This window comes from Rhinopithecus bieti, unplaced genomic scaffold, assembly GCF_001698545.2.
Source record: "Rhinopithecus bieti isolate Rb0 unplaced genomic scaffold, ASM169854v2 scaffold_7212, whole genome shotgun sequence".
Lineage (NCBI taxonomy): Eukaryota > Metazoa > Chordata > Mammalia > Primates > Cercopithecidae > Rhinopithecus > Rhinopithecus bieti.
In genome coordinates, this window is record NW_016806198.1 from 6262520 (window position 1) to 6285133 (window position 22614).

Sequence of the window (22614 nt, forward strand, 5' to 3'; positions counted from 1 at the left end):
AAAAAAAAAAAAAAAAGATAAACATACATTTTATGGCATCAGCACATTTTAGGAAAATAATATATCTAGTTCCTATAGTATCTCTGAATAAAAATTAAGAAACGATACATGGGTACTTGCCTGGGAATCTGGTCATCCCTAATTTTAGCTCATGAGCTTCTTTTGCTAAGTCTAAGGCAGCAAGACTAACGAAAGCAAAAGACTTCATTCTCTGCACCTTAGCTTCTCTGTAATACAAAGGCTTTAGCTGGAAATCAAGCAGCAAGAGTTCCACTCCCTCAGTTTTGCTACTGAGGGTTCATATTTCTAGTTGAAGTCAGATTAAACTTGGGAATCTTCAGTTGTTTTGTTCTAGATATTTGGAGCAGACATATAAGATTAGGCTCTGGCTGGTCAATTATTTGTACTTATAAGCATTCTAGTACTTCAGTGAAAAAAAGAAATTGCTTTTGTTCTTAGAACTGGCTAAGAGCTTCTGACTTTTGAGATACAACTCCAGTACAGGAAAAAGAACATCGGAGAAGTTAGAAGGCCAGCATTCTTGATATATATAATTTTTACTTATTACCTGTCAATCTCAGATAAGTAAAGAGCTAAAATACCTTACCCTATTAACTCTTCTCCTTTTGTCCCTGTTTGCCTTAATTCAGATAATTATGATGCAGCTTCCTAGCATCAGGAACCCCCAACTCATGCCATCACTGTCCACTTTTTTTCTTTTTTCTTTTTTTAACATCTCCTTTCTTTAAATCCCTTCAAGTCATTTGTTGGTCCTATTCATTCTACTTTAAAGTAGAGTACTCCTGCCCTCCTGTCCCTCTTTGTTACCTCCAGCCTGGCTACTCTAGATCCTCATTCCATCAACTGTGGACTATTACAAGGATCTCCTAACTGCCTCTACCTCCAGTCTCTTCTTTCTAATTTAGCCTTGTCACACTTGAGAGATTCTTTTTCTAAAAGCACAACTCTAATAATGACAGTGACTAAATTTCGGTGTTTACCTACTTCCTATGAAGTTACATACGAAGCCCTCAGCCTGGTATGCAACTTTCGATAATTTTGCTTCAATCTTATCTCCCACTTGTCCCTTTTGTGAATCTTTTTTTTTTTTTAAAGACTAACTGCTTTATACTAGCATTTAATGATTCATGTTTTTATATACCATAGCTGGTAAATACAAGCTACATACTTTATTTGGTGATCTACCAAACTACAATCTCTTCCAACTCTAGAGGAAAAACTGGTTATGTTGGAGTTATAGAGAAGTGGTGCAAAGGCACCATCCTAAAGGAATTTCAACATTCCCTTTATAATCTATGACTTTTGCTTTATCTATGATCTACAACACTAACCTAGACTATATAATGCCCTTGGGCCTACATAAAATCTACCATTCATCTTTTTCTAACTATAGTAGTTGCTATGTCACTTCCACAAATATCATAGTAATTTGATAGCATCCAGCACCACAGTGTGACTAACACTGACTAGATGCTAGCATACACACAAGTATCTCCAGTTGTATCTGGGAAAAAAGACAGGAATACATGGATATAAAACAAAGATCTGTTATTTGTACTAGAATAAACAACAATCTTTTGCAGTCAACCAGTGACTTAATTTTGTATCAAAAAATTTAACATATACTCAAAATTTAATATATATAACATCCTACCCATGTCCTTAAATAATCAAGCACTTACTATAAGCTTTTAGAAAGAAGAGTAGTGTGATGATTTCAGGTTTTACTCATATCAATTATGCATACATAAGGAAGCAAAAAATCATGCCTATAGTACTTTATTCTATTAGTCAAGCTGATAATTTTATCTCGGGAGACAGAGATGCCTCTGTTCTATTTTAGTCATTTATCTTCTTGAATATGTTAATTTAAATTAGGTATCGTTATAAAAATGTGTGTATGCATATATATGTATGTATATATGCATATGTGTATATATACACGTGTATATATGTGTATGCATATATGCATATATATGCATATATATACACACACATATATATGCATTGGGAAGCATTCCTCTAAAGTCAACCACCAATTTATATTCTCTAAAAACACCTTTTACCTTGAGTCTCTCAAATCTCCCTCTTGCTTTGAGATATGTAAAAGGTATAAAATCAACTGCTTTATGATAAAAATATCAGTAATACATTTTATGCCATGAGCACATTTTAGAAGAAATAATAATATACATCTTTTATCTATGGCAAGTTTTAGAAAAGTTCACCAAATGATTCTCAGTAGGCCAAGGTCGGAACTGCAAATGTCAGATCTGGTACCTCTCAAGTGGACCAGGTATTTCAATAGACTAGAGTAACAATTTGAGTTTAGGGAAACAAAAGTTTGTGATGGTCTCCATCTAAACAACCTTCTGTCTCTCTCTTTTTTTAAATTGTAAGTTTAAAAAGCAAAAGCAAATACATCTGAGGATAAACTAGGATTATACATACAAACTATAAATAATTTTGATCGAAGAAAAAAGTTATTTTTTTATGAACAATTTTCTTATCTGAGTCATTGTAAGAAAACAGTTTGATATTTTGCTGCACCATTAACTGGTAAATATCTATTTGATGTGAATTTCTCCTGTCTGTTATATAAAAGTAACTACTTAGTTTTAGCCTAGAAGATAGTATTATTCTGTCTTCTGGTATTTGAACAAACATCTCTAATATCCAAAAGCAGATACCACAATGGTAAATGAGTCCGAAACTCAAATGAGCTCAAGTAAATGTGATACTAAACCATACTTAACTTTTCAGATGCTTGGTGTGAGGTATATTTGACTTAGGACTTATAGTAAATGAAAAACAACAGGATCTTGTAAAAGTTAATAAAAATATTAACAGACTTTTAATGTAAGATTTGTGATAAGAATCTTTCCCCTACACTAGGTCTTTATGCAAATGTTTTTTCAGTTGATTTTATCAAAATAGACTGACTCTTTCCAAACTTGAAACTTGAAACACAGTTTCAAGTGTTCTCCATATATTTTTGAAAAAAATAAGAATAGTTAACAAAAGGAGAAAGGTGAAAATACCAGTCTATAACATATAGTGTACTCTTAACAAAATTAAGTTTATAAACTAACACTTTGGATGAACTTCTTCCCTAGAAAGGTAACAGCGGCAAATTCATAATCATTAAAAGGACAGAACTAGCAAGATACTGTTCTTACTAGTAAGGGGTGTATAAATTAAATGGCTCTGAAGAAGGAGGTGAATTTAGGCAAGGTGGTTATTAAGCCTTAAATTGGTAAGAAACTTTAGCCTTAATGCGTCGAGTTTCAAAATGAACACTAAATGCTTCTTCAACTATTCTTGATGCCGTGCTGATAATTTCTTAATAAAACTGATAACTTCTATGTAATGGGGAGTTGAATGGCATAGAAAACATAAGTCAGTTGGCTATACTCTGGCCACCAAATAGGTTTAATACCTGAAGACAAATAATAGGAATTGGAAGGGGGTAGGAGGGAGGCTGAGAAAGCATAAATTCAGATAACTTCCTTTCCCTTTCCCTATATGGGTATTCTTTTAATTATGCATAGTGTACCAATGAGAAATAAATACTTCAGAAGGCAAACAATGGATAAACCACAAGGTGGAGGTTGACTTGACATGCTGGCATTCTGGCATTTTTATTTGACTATGAAAAAATTCTCTGGTGATTTGTGTAGAATAAGTCCTAGAGAATACTGGCTGCTTTTTCCCCTATAACTCAGGAGGGTACACTCTCGTGCTCTTCTGAAACGGGAGGAGAGCATGAAATCTATGTTTTAAATAAGCCACAGTCCTTACAGAGTACAAAGTTCACTAACGCAGCTTAAACTACATTCTTACTATCCAAAATAATTAAAACATTTTACCTTATAGATGAACTTTTAAAACTTTTTAAAGGTAGTGAGCATTTGGCTTCACGTGAGGATGTATAGTTGTATTTATTTCTGTAATTTGCATTTCCTAAATTTTTTAAAATAAGTAGGATCTAGATAGCCCACTAATTTAATGACAGGCTTTGTATAAATTTTCTTACCAAAAAACAAAATCTTACACTTTACAGTTCCTTTATTACACTAAATTATAATGTGAAATCTGACAACATCGTAACATATGATGTTAGGTTTATATATCTTTACAGACAGCTGAAATGAGTTCAGTAAAATAAATTATAAATAAATTTAAAGCTAAATCAGATTAATTTCTACTAATAGTTTAGTTGATTTGAGGATAATTTAGAGTTGTATTTTCTCCTGTTTGAAAGTGTGGAAGGCAAAAAATTCTTTTACATGATGTCTACCAAGACAGTACTCTACCATAAACTTTCAGTAACTTACCACATCATCAGAAGGAACATTGTTGGATAAAATATCCACCTGAATGGATACGGTGTCCACAATGCTTTTTCTTCTAGAAAGTCGATCTTCATCTAAAATAAAATTGTTTTCCTCCCATTATTTGTTAGAAATGTTATGTTGGTTTTCATTTAAAACTCTACTTATCTCAGATTTCAAAACTGTCAAAAAATTAAGACAGTTTGTCTTTTTTGTTCCTTCTAAATACATAAAGCAGTGTGTTCTCACACTTTTACATTTCGTGAAGCAGATTAAAAAGTAAAATTGATGGGGTGAACTGAAATAAGGTTATCAGATTTTATTTTCAAAAGGGGCATTTAGGACAGCAACATCAACAACCACTACCGAATAGTTTAAGAAAGCAAGTCAGTGTAACAGCAAACGAAGGAAGTACATAATCTAAACTTAATACATTCATCCTGACTCAAACCTGACAATATTAATATTGCCCTTATCTCTCTAATATTTTCACCAGTGAAAGCTGTCAACTAACTCTGGTTCTAGGATGACAGTTTGGGAAGCAACGTCTAAAGGTGTTTACAGTGCATTACAATTTGTGGACTGAAAGAAATTGCTGTTTCAATTAGTATCTCCTTCTCCAGCATTGTCCGTTCAGTCATCTCCATCAGCTGTTGTTATTTTGCTTTATAACTGACCACTTCTCCAGAAAGATGTTGTCTTTACCTCAGTGCTCCAGCTAATCTACTTTTCTGCCCCCAATTCATTTGTAGTCTGAACAAATTGCTCTGATTTTTCACTACTGACTATGCCGAAGTCCCGTAATTATAATCCCAACCCCAACAACTCTTCTGACAGCGCTTTTAAATAAAATTCCAAGGTCTCCCACCCGTTTTCTGCTTAACCACTTCATGAACATTTGAATTTGTTAATCATAATGTCCTTATATACATTCTTTTCTACTTCTGTTTTTCTACTTTAGCATTCAATACTCAACAAATCTAGGAAGTGATTAGAGACCCTTTTAGGTGTTAGGGACAGTCTGCTGAACAGATATTACACATCCCGTGCAGCTTACAGTTTAACAGGAAAAATATACAATAAAATCACACAAATTATTAAAGTGTGATGGAGAGTACAGGATGCTAGGAAAATATCAAATAATCAAGATTACAACCGAAAAAAGGAAGTCACTTTGCGTATTGCAATATATAGAATTAGAGGCTTATTCAACCCTTGGAAAGCCAAGTAAAAGGCTAGCCATCGGATATTCTCAGTCTGCAGCATGGACGTGGTAATTCTCAAGAAGCTTCTGGAAGCTGCTAGTCTGATTTCCACCCATTTGAATGCTACACTGTCTTTCAAAGATAACAGTTTCTCCTCTTCTACTTGCAAATTGTTCTGAGTGCTTTTCATTGTCAGTCTCTGATTCTGAAAAAACAGAGTTCCCAATTTTTCCTTTACGATGCAGAAGAGAATTCAGGAAGGGTGACAATGATGCCAAGTTGGCTACTGTTCTCCCAGTCCTAAAAGGAATGTACTCACCCAGGTCACATCCCAGGACCTCTAACTCTCTCAGAGAGTTCCTAGGTACTATTAGGGTTGCAGCTGGCACCTAGTAGGTGCTCTATAAACACTTGACTGAGCAGGATTCTGGCGCCTCCTTTTCTGAGTTCAACATTTCCAATTTCTTATTAATCAATTCTATTTGACATGTTCTAAATCCAATTCCGCATCTCTAAATAAGCGATCTTTATCTCCACATTGTCCTATTTATTTTCAGGAGTGCCATCTTTCAAAATCTTCATCTTTTCTTACCTAAACTCTTAGGACAGCTTTCATGTGGGTCTTCCAAGTATGTTTCTCCCTTCTGTACTACCAATAGAGTTATTTCAAAAACAGATCATTTTCAGCCCTAATTAGAATTGTTAAACAAATGCAGCCCACTGCTTAATGCAGAGTTCCCAAGGTTTTCTACCTCACTGCACATATTAAATCATAATGCATGCATGGTACACAGAGATAAATGGAAGGGCCTGTTCATATTGCAGGCTCAGACTGCCCCAGGCCCTCCAGCTACCTGAAGAGCGAAGGAGAACAATACCCAGACACACCCATAAAGTTCCCCTAAAACAGTAGGGAAGTTCAGGTCTAGAAGCAGCCCAACAGCACAGTTACTGTATCGTCTGGCAACACTTCACTGTTTTCTATTTTTTCCTTCCTGAGACAGTGTCTCTTCTCTGTCACCCTGGCTGGAGTACAGTGGTGTGATCAAAGCTCATTGCAGCCTCAAACTCCTGGGCTCGGGTGATTCTCCCACTTTAGCCTCCCGAGTAGTCGGGACTACAGGCACGTGCCACCATGCCCTGTTAATTTTTTTTAACTTTTAAGTTCAGGGGTACATGCGCAGGTTTGTTATACACATAAATTTGTGTCATGGGGGTTTGTTGTACAGATTATTTCATCACCCACATATTAAGTCTAGTATCCATTAGTTGTTTTCTGGATGCTCTCCTTTCTCCCACCCTCCACCCTCCAACAGGTCCCAGTGTGTACTGTTCCCCTCTTATGTGTCTGTGTGTTCTCATCATTTAGCTCCCACTTACAAGTGAGAACATGTGATATTTAATTTTCTGTTCCTGTGTTGGTTTGCACATGTGTATATTCATTGCAGCACTACTCACAACAGTAAAGACATGGAATCAACCGGCTAAATTTTTTGTTTTAACTTTCTGTAGAGACGGGGTATTTTTTTTTTTTTTCCTCAAGCTGGTCTCGAACTCTTGGCTTCAAGCAATCTTCCTACCTCAGTCTCCCAAAGTGCCAGGATGACAGGTGTGAGTCACTGTGCCCAGCCTATGCTCCAACTTTCTAATTCCATTCTGTATATACTGTGATTTTACTTTACTGAAGACGCAAAGATTGACGAATTAAAAGCAATCAGCAAGAAACTGGTTTCTCTCTTACTGACTACGTCTCTACTCCAAGGTAGCCTTCCATGGTTGTAACTAATGCTGTCAGTCAATATTATAGTTTTCCTCTTTCTGGGGATGTGACAGGATTGCAATTCCTGTCCTCTCTGTGGTTAGGAGGGGTTCTGTAATAAGTCCTGGCCAATACAGTATGAGTAACGTACCAGACAGTGGTAGCTCCATCAGCTTGGATTCCAGAATGTGGATGATGCATAGTTATGTACAGAGAGTCTGAGTAATAAATAAATCTTTACTGTTTCAAACCATTAAGAACTTGGGGTTGTTTGCTACTATAGCATAACCTAGCTAGGGTTTCTTAACATTGACACTACGGACATTTTGGGCCAGATAACTCTTGTTGTGGGAAGCTGTCCCTTGTATTATAAGATGTTCAGCAGCATCCCTAGCTTCTATGCACTACATGCCAACAAGCCTATCCCATCTCTCTCCGGCCCAGTTCTGACAACTAAAAATTTCCCCAAGATTGCAAAATTCACCCTTAGTTGAGAACCAGTAACGCAGTGCATCCTAATGGCAGACTTTTCTACAATTTTACCTGTATGTCACCACCATGTTAACTAAGTTTCTTAAAACACTAACCACATAACTCCCCAAGCTATGCTCCCCAACTGCTTGTGAATTAAAAGGACATTCTAGGCTTTCTCATCAGATCTTACCAACAGTAACTTCAGCCTTCCCTAATTCATCTGGTGTTCAACTCAAAAATGCCTGTTTTCTAACCTCTGTGCATGCTGTGGGATATCTGCTTTCTAGAAACATGTTGTTATCTGTCCTTCTTTGCCATCCTCCTCACTATAGAGATTCTTATCTTTCAAGGCCTATTTGAACATCACATCGCTTCCTTAAGTGTTAAATATTACTCCAATTATTTCTACTTGTCCCTCTTTCTTCTGAGCTACAAAAACTTACTATCGGTTATTAATGAAGTTCCCTTCCATCATCCTTCAGCCTTGTACTACCGTCATGTACGTTGATGTCTGACCTATATATCCATGCATGAAATTCAGTCAGACTCTGGGTTTTGTATCTACCATACAAAAGTCACTCAGGTTCTACTGCATGAAGCCTGAAGGTACAGAATCAGTACATACTCAACTGTGACAAAACAGGACACATTGTTTTGCAAGAATTTTCAGGATGAGAATATTTTATATCCTGCATGTGGCTACTGCTGAGTTAACCTAGACCCTGTAATTTTGGTTTTTCCTTCATAATCATATGCTTTGATATAAGTAACTGGACATAAACACATCAATGGAATTGCCACAAGGCAGTATGCGGTCATCCCTGCTGATCTGCTTATAGCGTCTAGGTACACTAACTTTCAAGGTCTCTCCGGAAGTAAAAATAAGGACTTCTCTCAAAGGAGGCTATAAAAGAATTTCTGGGTTAATTTATGAAAGCTGAGGGGTTGCAGAAAGAGAGTCATGTTGAAGCCAATAATACAAAAAGAAAAGAGAAGTATGGGGGCCGGAAAGGGGTCCCTGAGCGGCAAAATCATTGAGAACAAAAAGGAAATATAGTGTTGTCTCAAAGGTGATCAATAATCACCTTCCAGGAAAATCCAAAGAAAGGTCTTAATCAATTTTCTACTTCTCTGAAGCTTCAACAATTTGTGCCAAGTTACCTTTCCCTTTTTGGAAGCTCCTCTATAGCTGCCTTCTCACCCCCCAACCTCCTAGCACCCGCATTCCAACATTACCTTACTTTCCTTTCACATTCTTGAGACTTTCAGCTTTGGGGCTTTACGTTCCTTCCCAACACAGCCTCTCCTCAGGAAAAGAGAACTGTCCAAAGCCATTCCATCCTCTTTATCTCCATGCCTTCACTGTGAGAAGTCATCCTCCCTGAAGGCTTTAGCAAAATCCCCTATGTTGCTTTTTTCAAAATTTTCATTATAACCTCCTAACCCTCACACAAAACCCAGTCCTAACTCCTAACTGCCTCAAGCTACTTTACTTGCATGCTCCACTGTCAAAGATACTCAACAAGAGGATTATCTCCAAAACCAGCCACTTTTTCCTGTTTATTTCTGTTAACAAAAACTCTATCCTTCTACCACCCCAGATTCAAAACTACTTATAGAGAGTTTCAGCTGAAATATGTACTTCTTTCCTTCCTCACTTGAGCCCAGCTGATATGGTTTGGCTGTGTCCCCACCCAAGTCTCAACTTGAATTGCATCTCAAGAATTCCCACCTGTTGTGGGAGGGACCCAGAGGGAGGTAACTGAATCATGAGGGTTGGTCTTTCCCACATTATTCTCGTGATAGTGAATAAGTCTCGAGATCTGATCGGTTTATCAGGGGTTTCTGCTTTTGCTTCTTCCTCATTCTCTGTTGCCACTGCCATGTAAGAAGTGTCTTTCACCCTCTGCCATGATTGTGAGACCTTCCCCAGCCATGTGGAACTGTAAGTCTAATTAAACCTCTTTCTTTTGTAAATTGCCCAGTCTCTGGTATGTCTCTATCAGCAGCGTGAAAATGGACTAATACACCAGCTTTATCTCTCATCCCTCCGAGAAAAACAAAACATACACACACAAAAAAACAAGCAAATGAAATGGTAAGTAAATCCTATGTGTCCCCTCAATTTTACACCATCCACTCAAGCGTCCAAGCGAGAAACCTGGACAAAATCCCTGGCTTTCTCCTTGTCTCTCCATATCAATCAATATTCTCACTAATGCCTCTTTATTATGGGCCACTGTCATTTCTCCTAAGGATGACTAACATGCCATCAAAATAAATAGTCACCCCATCCCCAGTTTGCAAAATTACAACCAAAGTACTATTTCTAAAATGCAACTCTGATCATGTTATCCTCTGATTAAAATCACTCATGCTTCCCCACTGCCTTCAGAACAGTTTAAACTAGTTCACCTTGCTTTACAATTCCTACCTCCACTCCCTGAAGTCTGTCATCACTCTGTGTTAATTCACAGAACAAATCCTTTTCTTGCCTACCTCATTCCTTCACACGTGTTGTTACTACCATACGAAGCACAGTTCACTTGCCTAACACCTGTTTCAAGCTCAGCTTAGAGGCTTTTTCCTCTGGAAGATATTCCTGGCCTGCCAAACCTGGATTAAATATTTTTATTTAATAAAATATATTTATTTAATAAAACCTGCTATTGGAGGACCCAAAATGTCCCTAATCATAGCCGTATAGTCATATTACAATTGCCTGGTTATTTATCTTCTTAGAGAAAAATTATATAATGAAATTAACTTATTTCCTATGCACCTAGAATAATACCAATCATCTGCTGTGTTTTGTGGTTCAAGTAAACAATACATTTAAGAGAGACTGTGAGCTCTGTGAAAGTAGGGACCTAGCTGTCTTGTTCATTCTGGCTTTTGCCTGCACAGCAGCTAGCACACTGGAGGTGCTCACTTAATATTTAAATAACTGTATGAGTTGACTGAAGCCACTGATACCTCTGAATGATTCAGATGGGGGACACTACTGTTTTCCCCTCATAAAGCAGTACTTGGCACAGGCCTAAACATACACTATTCATTCGAATTCTAGGTTGATTAAAGTAAAATACAATAATCTGCTAACATTTATCAACCACATTATTATGATGCCAGGCATCAATAGTTCAATAAACTTTAGGTAGATTATCATTCTTTCTCTAGATCCAGTTATCACTGTGTTTCAATCATTCATCTGCTTTTCCCACTAGATTGTATTCCTTGAGGATAAGAATTGCATCTTAACATCTTGCTACCCTATGAAAGTCATAACAGTGCCTGATATATATTAAATTGTAGGTACCCAGTAGAAGTTAGAGAAATAAATAATAAAAATCAATCTGGATATTTCTGGATGCGTGAGCAATACTTGAGCCCCTGAAAAATAGTGAAATCAAATAATTTATTAAGCAACTAACTGGAGAGGCTGGTAGTGGTGTCACCTAATCATTTAATTCAATTTTAGCCTCACTATCCTCATTTGTAAACAAAGATAATGCTACCTTCCTCACCAAACCATTATGAGAATTACATAAGAAAATGAATACAAAGCACTTATCACAGCGCCTAGCACACAGTGCATAATAAATGGTAGCTACTATTGTGATGATGATGGGTATTGCATGATACACAACAAACTAAATATGTTCTGCTTTTTATTTTAATATATTGTTCTTAAATCCCTTCAAGTTTTTTAATGCATTATCTGATGGTTACACAGCAAAAGGAAATTTAATTACAGATTCAGTATCCCATAAAATATCACTGTTTATTCTGTTTCTGCATTAAGGTAGGATACTCACGCCACAGACAGGTTCTAAACTATGTCTTTACAAATCAGAAAAATCTATGATTTCTATGCAGTTATACAATTAAGTAGACACTAAAACATTCAGAATTTTTCCAGTCATTGGCAGAGATGGATTATGAGAGAATACATCTTTTTTAGGGGTGGGAGGAATCAGGGAAGTGCAGACCATTTGTTAAAAATTTTAACAGTACCAGAGCTTTCATTAAAAATTGTTAAGAGTTAAAGGAACAGGGTAAAGAGAAATAACAGGGGTAAAAATAAACTATGGCTATAAGGAAGATAAAGGAAAATAATAATTAAACTAATTACAGAAAATATGCAGGCCACTGGCCCCATTTTCTAAAAGGCACATTTTATTAAGCTATTTTCCCAGAGGACAGGTGAGGGAAAGGGCAGGCCAAACTGACAACTGGATTTACCTTTGTGCTTGTGCCTGGGTTTAAGAGGTTTTTTGCTTGAAGGAAAGAGAGCTAAATTCAAATTATAAGAGTTAAATATTTTTAAATGTTTTTTTATCTTTTAAATTATAAAGCTCTAATAATGTTTATTGTTAGCACTTTTATTTCCTCAAGGAGTTCCTGAGGAACACATCTTTTACAGCATAAATTAAAAGGAAAATGCAAAAGGCACTCATTACATCTCAGACTGTTTATGAACAATTATTACTGTACTAAATGTATGGTATTTTGGATCCACGTTGTTTAAAAAAAGCCATTACAAAGACTGCGCTACTTGTAGTGACTAATCCAGAAATCTTTCTAAGTGAAATCAAATGGTTCTTTGTAGTAACAGCAGGTATTCCCCAAAGGAAGAATTAATCAAAATTTACTATTTATATAATCACCAAATGAAAATGAAAGTATAAGACATAATTCCTTTGATTTTATTTTACAGTAAAGGTTGAATACAAGAACACTATGCAATTTACCTTCAAACAGAATTATTTAGCAATGGGAAGAATAGAAGGAACTTATATAGGTCACAGAGAAACAAAAAATCCCTAACTCAAAAGTTTGTGGTTTATATTTATATAACAACAGTCTGTACTCTTTCAAATAACAAAAGTTGGTTCTAATTCATTAACCTCAAACAATCAAACTTATCATTAAACAATTTTCATCAATTTCCATAACTTAATATAGAATATCATTTAATGAGAAAAGATCTCACTTTAAAATATACTATTAAATAAAATATTAAGTATTATAACAATAAATATTCAAGGACTTGATTTGCTCGTGGTAAAATCATATCTATGTTGTTAGAGATTTACTGAAGGTTTTCAATAGCAAAATTAAAAAACAGAAGTAAATACTCTGAAGCATTTGAAAATGGCTGGGCTATAGTAAGGACACACACCAGAATTAATTTTCATTGCTAACTGGGTAATGAAAAAATTACTATAACATAAGCAATCACCAGAGTGAGAGTTCTAATTATCCTCCTCTTACCTGTTACTTGCGGTACATACGGAACTGACAATCTCTCAACACTATATCCACTTCCACCTAGGGACTCTGCAATCTTGTTGGTCAGAAAGTACAAATCTTTTTCATGCTTCTCTAAAGATTTTGGAAGCCTGCCAATTTCATCAAAGCAACAATCATTCAGTATTAAATTACTGAGCAAAAATAAGTTACTATGGAAAACATTCTAGAGCAAAAGCCTCAACATTCTAAATATAAACACAATGTAAACTGTAGTAACAGAAAAATCAGTATATTTTAGGCAACTAATTTGAGCTCTTTAAAAACACATAGTATGCGGTCCCATATATTAACCATTCTGCAGTGATTCTTCTCCCAGTAACATTCCAATAGTGAATTTAGCCTTATATGACTCTGTTGATCTTCACTTGTTAAGTAATAAAGAACACTAAATGTAGCTTTTATTGTCATGTTAACTAAAAGTGTACTGAGAGACAAAATAAAATGCAGCCCAATGACTGTTAATGAAAACCATATTAGCCAGCTAAGTGTTAGGAAGTACTTGCCCACCCACATAAGGTTTCACCTTCCTTTCAAACTGCTTGATATTATCTTACTGATGCTTTCAATATAAACTGCTTTTATGGCCCAAAAGTTCAAACAAAATATTATTCATATATATACTTTTCTTTAGAGAACAAGAAATAATGCAGGAAATAACACTGATTTTCCTTAATACATTCTTTCTTCCACAATATTTTGAGTATTGTTACCTATTACTGAACGTCTTCAACAGGATACTGTATTCTCTTAAAGGTTTGATCATTTACATATGAGAACATAAAATATGCTATATCTAAGAGACATAGCCAACATTTTTTAAAAAGTGGGGTAGGTTTTCTCTCTTTTTTTTTGGAGATGGAGTCTCGCTCTGTCGCCCAGGCTGGAGTGCAGTGGTGTGATCTTGGTTCACTGCAACCTCCGCCTCCTGGGATCAGGTGATTCTCCAGCCTCAGCCTCCTGAGTAGCTGAGACTACAGGCACATGACACCACGCCCAGCTAATTTTTGTATTTTTTAGTAGAGACAGGGTTTCGCCATGTTGGCCAGGCTGGCCTAAAACTCCTGACCTCAGGTGATCCACCCACCTCGGCCTCCCAAAGTGCTGGGATTACAGGCATGAGCCACTGTGCCCGGCCAAGTCTTACTCTTAAAAAACTTTCTCAAGATTGACTCCATGTTGTGCATGAGTCAACATCCATAATGCGCAGGTCCTTTTATAACAAGGGAAATAATTAAATGAATTAAATGACAGACACAAAATGATGATTAGTATAAAACACCAGGAATTACTGTAACAATATTTACTCCTTTATAATTATTACTGATTGGTTTATCAAGTCAGTACCCCATCCTTAAAACATAAAGATTAACATACATGCACTTATCTCTGAAGATATGCTCTGGTAGAAAATAAGGGGCTTCCATAGTTCGAATTTCAATAACCTAAAAAATATTCAAAACAGAACAAAATAAAAAATCCCACCCCTCAGGACCTTGCTATAAAATTTGGAAAACAGCTTAAAACAAAACAACTTTAAACATTTATAAGAAATACCATCACTGTTTTTGAATTTAAGCTAAGTTTACAGCCCAAGTGTACAGTCTGTTCTGTTTTCACATCTATTATTTTTAAAATTTAACAGATAAAACTGTGACAATAAAATAATATATAAAGCAAAAAATGATGACACATTACATTTGATTAAGCCTAGTATGATAAAGCAAGAATATTTTGTAAATCGCTTTACAAATCACCATCCTCCACCTGCTGCATTACCTTTTGCAGCCTGTGTACAAGGTCTCCAGGCACTTGTGTGGTCTAGGTCCTCCAATGAACTGTGAGCAAAGAGGTACTCTGCTTTTGTAATACTTAATTCTCTAGTGGTGGGCATCAATTATTCACTCAAATATCTGATTAATGAATGGATGAGTTTTGTTTCTTAGAGTACACTAAAAGCCTACATTTTAGTAAGGACTAAACGATGTGCTTCCAATTTAAGAAAAATAAAGTTCTCTCTTACAGATGTCTTTAAAAGTGGACTTTTTCTGCTAGGTAAGTTGGGGGCACTGTAATGTTTATTAAGTCATGCAAATAACGATGTAAAGAGTTACTGCTAAAGAAAACTATATTTGAAAGACATAGGACAATTCTCTGAGATGCACACTAATTATTCAACTTTTGAGATCTGCCTCAAGTAGTTTAGAATAAACAACAAAAGAGTGTAATGTAAGAAAATTTAGATACTAAGATTCATAAGGGTTCAAAGGAAAAAACTCACAGAATAAATTACATAAGGTATTCTAGAAGAAAACCATATATTGCATTCAACCACTACATTAAACTATTGTAATAAAATAACATTCATCTAAGAAAATATAAAAACGGTAGTTACAGTTTTAGCTGTAGTTTCAGTTTACTGGCTGTATATTTTTATAGAATTATACATAATCACCAAAGTTAAAAATAATCACCATTGGAATAAAATTAGCAATTTTGTACAAAATTCAAGTTTAAGGACTTTTCTAAATACATTACCTTGCTAACATGCTGGCAAAAAGCAGGGACAGCTATCATCTGACTTACAAAGTTGAGGTATGCTGCAACCAGTGCCATGATTCCACAGCGATGGAACATTGGCAAATTATCCTCATTGATAATTGCACTGTCCTTTAATAAGAAACAAACACATCAGAGAGATCAAATTCTTATGCTCCACCAGCATTTTCTGATTACACTGGAAACTGCAGGTAGTCTGGAAAGCTAACAAAAATGCCACTTTATCAGAAGTTATTTTCTAAAACAATTCTGAAAGGAAAATAAATGTTCATTTACAAGATTTTTCAACTTAAACTCTCTTCCCTAGGAAAGCCTTTCCTGTTCTCATACACACACACACACACGCGCGTGCGCATACAGAGCCACTGCCTACTGTCCTTCTATTACATAACACTTATGCAACTCTAATTAAACAACTGCATGTATGTCACTCTTATGTAATGACTATCCCCCAGGGTAGGAAGTGTGGGTACAGGGGTACAGGGACTGTGTCTGTCTTCTTCTTCACAGTATATCCCTATGGCCTTGAAGGGTAGTCAGCACACAAGTTGATGCTCATGCAACATATGTAAAAGGAACACAATGTGATCACAGTCTTCAGTATTTTAGATTTACAACTAGATAACTCCCTTTTAAAATTCATGTCCTTGGATAAAGGCAATACTTCAAAGACGGTGTCTGCTTTATAAAAAATGTATTCTGCAGTGAATGGTTATGAAAGCATACCTGTAAAGCAATGGCCAATCGAATGAGATCAATAACTACTTCTTCATTAGCCAGTTCAATAGTTATAAGAGCAAGAGAAGTATAAAGTAGTTCATAGTTTTTCTGAACATTGTCTTCCTCTTTACAACCCAAATATATGTGCCGATATAGCTGTTGCCCATTCTGAGGATAAAAGACAGAGGAAACAGGTAATTTTGTTTAAAATGTAAAAAAGGCAGATTTCACATGCATACCCTTTGACAGTATAGCTATGTTATTATATAGCTTAACATGGAAATGAAATTTAAGTTGATGATCAGATGGTCAAATTCCAATTATTAGTATCAGTCACCATGCTAATACACAACTACAAGCTAATGTTAAAGTTGAAGAGAAACCCTAAATAAAAACAATGAGTAAAAAATAGTTCCTGTGCTAACGATGAAAATGTTTTTTAACAGTAATTTGAAAAAACAAAACCAAATTATGGATTGACTTGAGAAAAAAAGTGAAACGGATGGCAGAATACTGAGAGATACTTTGGCAATACAGCCTCAGCAATGATAAAGAATACTGTGCTGAGAGGAAATGTACTCAGGCTCTCTTGACTGGGGAACAATCCCTGTGCTGTGGGTTAGCCGTACAGAGAAGAGCATCTGCAGGTTCTGTTACATGTTGGCATGGAGTCTCTGAAGGCAAGTCTAAAGCCTATTAACAGGGAAGAGGTTACAGAAACTCCCCAGGTATTGCATAGAGGCTTCCCCTAAACTAGACTGATCTAAGTAAATATCATTATAATAAAGATTTATTATTTATTATTATGATAAAAGATTATTAAAGCCTTTCCTTTCTAAAGCATTCCTGGATATAGGTGCAATGCCATTTCCAGTCACAGTGGTGATATTAACTCAATTAGCTCTCAAGCCTAACTGTCCACTGGAATCACTGGACAACTGGAATGACCACCATGCTCTTGCCCTCCCCACTTCTCACTACTGTCCACCCTCCTCCAATATCATGTAACTGGTCAGTGGCAAAGTATCAGTATTTTTCAAGTATTAAGCTACCCATGTGGTTAGAATGTACAGGCAGGGTTAAGAACACTCATTTTTCCCACGTGGAGAGACTTCAGGCTTAATATTCCAAGCCTGTTTCTCAGAAGGTTCTTCTGATCATTTTAGGAAAAGAAACTGGGCAAGAGCAGCACAAACTCTTCTGAAGCCAGCCTGCCTGTAACAAGTATGCATTCTGCTCTGTTCTCTATGTAATATGCACTAAGGTCCCATCCCAGTAAGGCGGCCTGTAGTTCTCCAGCTGTGACAATGACTCACTGGTTAAGTCTGCATAAATCTGTGGTACAGTGTTAGTAAGCCTTTTTTGGCTACAGATATAAAGCTACCCTCCAGATTCCTTTATTTCTGAAGTTGTTATTTTGGTTTCCACCTTTCTGAATCCAGAGTTTGTCTCTCTCATTCTTTCTCTCTCTCAAACACATACGGTTTCTATACTTGGGTGGGGAAAAGAAAACTTTATGTATTGGGTCCTCTCAAAACCTAAGAATATTCTTGAATTCTATGGTTCTAAACATCACTAACAAACATTAAAGTGGTGCATACATATGTGAGAATTTAGACTTCAGGTTCCTTAAGTAGTAAGTTTGTTTTTAAAAATTACCTACTACATACCATATTAGATGAAATAAAAAATCTGTAATATGTAATGTAAAAATACAAATAGGTATAATGACTTTACAAATTGGTATGGCATTATCCAGTGAATCTGAAAAATACATAACCTATTACTCAGCAATTCCTCTCCTACAGGCCTTGGAGAAATGGGAGTTATAATACACAGCATAACACATGTACGAGCATGTTCACAGGAGCACAGTTCATGACACTCACTAACTGGAAACAATTCAAATGGGTGCCAACAAAAGAAAACTTGTGGTATATTCATATCATGGAATACTATTAAAGCCACACACAGATGAATTTTACTAAAATAGAGCTGAATTAAAAAAACTAAACTTAAAAGAATACACAGTGTATGGTTCCTTTCACCCAAATAACAAAAACCGGCAAAACTAAACAATATAGTTCAAGGAGGTAATGTATATTAGGTTATCAAACTGTAAAAAAAACTCGAAGGAGTCAGTTTCCATCAAAGTCAGAGCAATGATAGTGATTACTTGTAGGAGAGAGGATGGAGTTATGAAGAAGACAGAACATGTGGGATGCTTTTGTTTATACTGTTGTTCACCTTAAAATAATTAAAGTAATAATTTCTGTATATTTTATATTTCATAATAAAAAGTACTCTTTTCTACATAATTCCTAGATTTGGTGAAACATTAACAAGAGCCCTTTCACACGGTGAGAAACGATATACTATATACTGAGTTGTAGACTCAGTGGTGGGCGCTGTTTTCTCTGGAAGAATACACTTCATTAGGAAATTACAGGTGAAGTGATACCTCCCAATGTATAAGGGATTCCAGCCCTGGAACCATTTTTCAAACAGACTCCGTGTATAAGACGTCCCTAAAACATTCAGATGGAGTCCTTTTAGGCTGGGTAGTAATCTGAGACACAGTTGCCTGAACAAACAATGTTAACACAGAAAATATACTGTCTATGCTAAACTAAGATTCTCTTAACTAAAGGCCAGTCCATTATCCTGTGGCTACAGAACCCATCTTTTTTTCTTTAGTTCTTTGCAGAAACTTCTCTCAGTTGCTAGTTTTCATATGAAAATCAAACATTTTTACTGATAAAACAAATTGGAAGGTAAATGAAAATGGCGTCAAACTATAAAATAAAATTTTGACAAAGGAAAAAAAGTGTGAACACATTGCTTCTAAAGAGAAAGACCCAAAAAGGAATGGTTTACATTAATGATAACAAATGCTTAGCAAGGAAAGTTATTCTGAATTATAAAACAGAGGAACAACTAATTCAGAAAACAGTTTAAGGATTCAAAATCTAACATGAATAATAGTCTAATCTTGCTGTTAAATTACAGCCTTTCAAATTGGTTGACTAGCAAAATAAACAGCAGAAGTATTATTTCTATAACTCATAACGGATAAAATGAAATCCAGTCTCAATGTCCATGACTGTTTAATGTCATTGTGTAAAGTCAATAACTCAAAAATCAGTTATCAATTGAGTTTCAAAATTCATTATATCAGTAATGATTAAAAATTCCTCAGTATGGAATCAGCCTAAGTGTCCATCAACAGATGAATGGATAAAGAAAATGTAGTGTATATATATATATACACACACACACACACACAATGAAATACTATTCAGCCTTACACTAGAAGAAAATTCTTTCATTTGTGACAATATGGATGAACCTGGAGGACATTATGCTAAGTCAAACAAGTCAGTCCCAAGAAATACTGCATAATCTCACTTGTATGTGGAATCTAAAAAAGTTGAACCCACTGAAGTAGAGAATGGTGGTTAGCAGGAGCGGGGGCCTGAGAACAAGGAGGAGGGTAATGGAGAGATTATTGATCAAAGGTTACAAGGTTTCAGACAGATAGAAGGAGTTAAGTTTTGAGATCTATTACACAGCAGGGTGACTCTGGTCAGTAACAGTGTATTGTATATTTGAAAATAACTAAGAGAGTAAATTTCAAATATGTCACCATAAAAAAAAAGATAGGTAAGCAAGAAAATGGATATGTTAATTAGCTGGATTTAAATTTTCCACATTTTATATATATATAATCAAAACACCATATTGTATCCCATAAATGTATATTTTATAATTTGTTAATAAAAATATTTCAAAAATTGTTTGAAGTTCCTCAGTTAATGTAGAAAACTTCATTAGTTAGTGAGATAAGAAATAAAAAATAAAAATTGAGAAGAATTAATGTATCTGTCCTACTTATTAACAGTTTTTTGATATACAGTATAGCCTCATTAAATTTTTTTTTTTTTTTTTTTTTTTTTGGAGACAGGTCTCGCCTCTGTCACCCGGCTGGGTACAGTGGCGCAATTTGGCTCAGCTGCAAGTTCACGTCTAGGATTCACGCCATTCTCCTGCCTGCAGCCTCCAGGCGCTAGGACTACAGGCCGCCGCCACCACGGCCGGCTAATTTTTTTTTTGTTTCTGTATTTTTAAGTAGGAGAGGTTTCCTGTGTTAGCAGGATGGTCCATCTTCCTGACCTTGTGATCCACCCACTTCGGCCTCCCAAAGTGCTGGGATTACAGGTGTGAGCCACCATGCCCGGCCAACCTCACTTAAATATTTTATTCAGTGAATCACATTAATTTAGGAACGGTGATATTTTGTGAATTATTTTTTAAATGAAGTTTTAAAATGGAGTTAACTTGAAACACAGCAATCAATAGTATAGGTACAGATAGTAACACTAAAGACGGTGTCAGGAGAAAGCATGGGCTAGTAAAGAGGCAAAAAAGAACATGGATTACAGGTCTCTGCACCTAGCTTCCTACGGGGCTGTCTCCTGTTCCTTGTACCTCTAAAAATAGGCTCCCTTAGCTGGCAATACTGTGTTTGTTGTAAGGGCAGCTGGCAGTGTCATGGTTATCGTATCTCTCAATGTTGACTAAGTGTCTAGCAAATATTAGATGCCCAAGCTTTGGACGAATAATAACTGCAAAGAAAGTTTACTCAATATGCAAATAACCATAAATATCATAATTTTCTAAATTCAGCCATTTGCCAGTAGACCTACAGAATTTAAATTATCATCATGAAAATCCAGCAAAAACTACCATTAGGGGCAGAGATCCTGCCCAACTCATCTTTATATCCCAAATAGTGTAGAAAACAATGCCTAATAGACAACAAAAACTCACCATAGTTAATTTATTCGATGGTGACAGCTATTTTCAGAAACTTGAAGCTGTCTACAAAAGAGCCGCTAAAAGAGGAATCAGTATCTATGTTTTTCAGTGGGAGAGGATTGCCAGGGCAAGAATTATAGGAAGATGTTTTACTCAAAGAAATTAAGAACTACTACAGCAGCCCAACAATACAATGTTCAAACACAGGCTGGAGGAGACACCACCAGGGATGTTATACTTGAGGGAGGTTGATGGCATCTTGAGGTCTTTCAATTTCAAATTTCTATGGCTTCATTTCAAGGTCACAGATCAATACAAAACCACCTAACAATTCAAATGGCTGTAATTTACACTATGCATTTTTTTTTTTAGAAGATGTCTTACCTTTTCATGAAACTTGTGTCTTGTCTACAAATTTTTTCTCTTTTTATCTTTAGGTCAGCTACATCTGGTATTATTCTAGAGACAATCAATATATCATTTTTAATGAATAGCACATTTATTTACAATGTCACATCTTATATGGAAAATTGTATTTACACTTAAGAGTTTGATAAGCCTGTAATACTACTGAATTGCTTCTGAAGAGTACATATGTGCCCTCCAAAAATTTGCTATCTTAAAATATATTGATTAAATTATCTCAATACCAATTAAACAAAATTCTGGATTAATAAAACCTGAACATGCTAGATTTTTAAAAATCACAGTACTTACATACACTAATTTAGCAACTGAAAAACATTATCATTAGATACATTTCAAAATGGCATATTACCTGATCCCTCGAAGCTTTGCCCTATTGTCATGGCGATCCATGAGATTATGCATTACTTCCAAGACCAACTGTCTCAGTTCATAGTCTTCCATGAGAGATGGTGATAACAAAGGATCCAGGAAAGACCCTGGAAGTGCAGTAACAATCGTCTTTGCTTTGTATCCAGAGGTCACCTGATTATTGGGAAGAAAACAAACAATTTTGTCATGAGTCCTTTTTTTGTAACATTCTCATATTGTTTTATAAGAACCATAAACTGAGGAAAGAAAATATGGACAGAAGCCTGCAGAGAAGACATAAAGGAAATGTGCAAAGTAATGAAGGATTTTGGCTGGGCGCGGTGGCTCACGCTTGTAATCCCAGCACTTTGGGAGGCGGAGGAGGGTGGATCAGGAGATCAGAAGATGGAGACCATCCTGGTTAACACGGTGAAACGCCATCTCTACTAAAAAATACAAAAAACTAGCCGGGCGAGGTGGCGGGCGCCTGTAGTCCCAGCTACTCGGGAGGCTGAGGCAGGAGAATGGCGTAAACCCGGGAGACGGAGCTTGCAGTGAGCTGAGATCTGGCCACTGCACTCCAGTCCGGGAGACAGAGCGAGACTCAGCCTCAAAAAAAAAAGTCAATCAAGTA

General features: G+C 35.9%; 1 protein-coding gene across 5 annotated transcripts in view; it reads right to left on the reverse strand.

The window, feature by feature from the left end:
* The window catches only part of EFR3A (EFR3 homolog A), a 109559-nt gene that overhangs the window by 10752 nt on the left and 76193 nt on the right, over window positions 1-22614 (reverse strand). For all 5 annotated transcript variants that reach the window (XM_017875176.1, XM_017875175.1, XM_017875178.1 and 2 more), the window contains 7 exons: window positions 21982-22154; window positions 21589-21662; window positions 16392-16555; window positions 15645-15776; window positions 14484-14551; window positions 13071-13198; window positions 4359-4450 (listed from right to left, as the gene is read on the reverse strand). In XM_017875176.1, the coding sequence (XP_017730665.1) occupies window positions 4359-4450; window positions 13071-13198; window positions 14484-14551; window positions 15645-15776; window positions 16392-16555; window positions 21589-21662; window positions 21982-22154 (831 nt within the window). The remainder of the gene's footprint in view (window positions 1-4358; window positions 4451-13070; window positions 13199-14483; window positions 14552-15644; window positions 15777-16391; window positions 16556-21588; window positions 21663-21981; window positions 22155-22614) is intronic.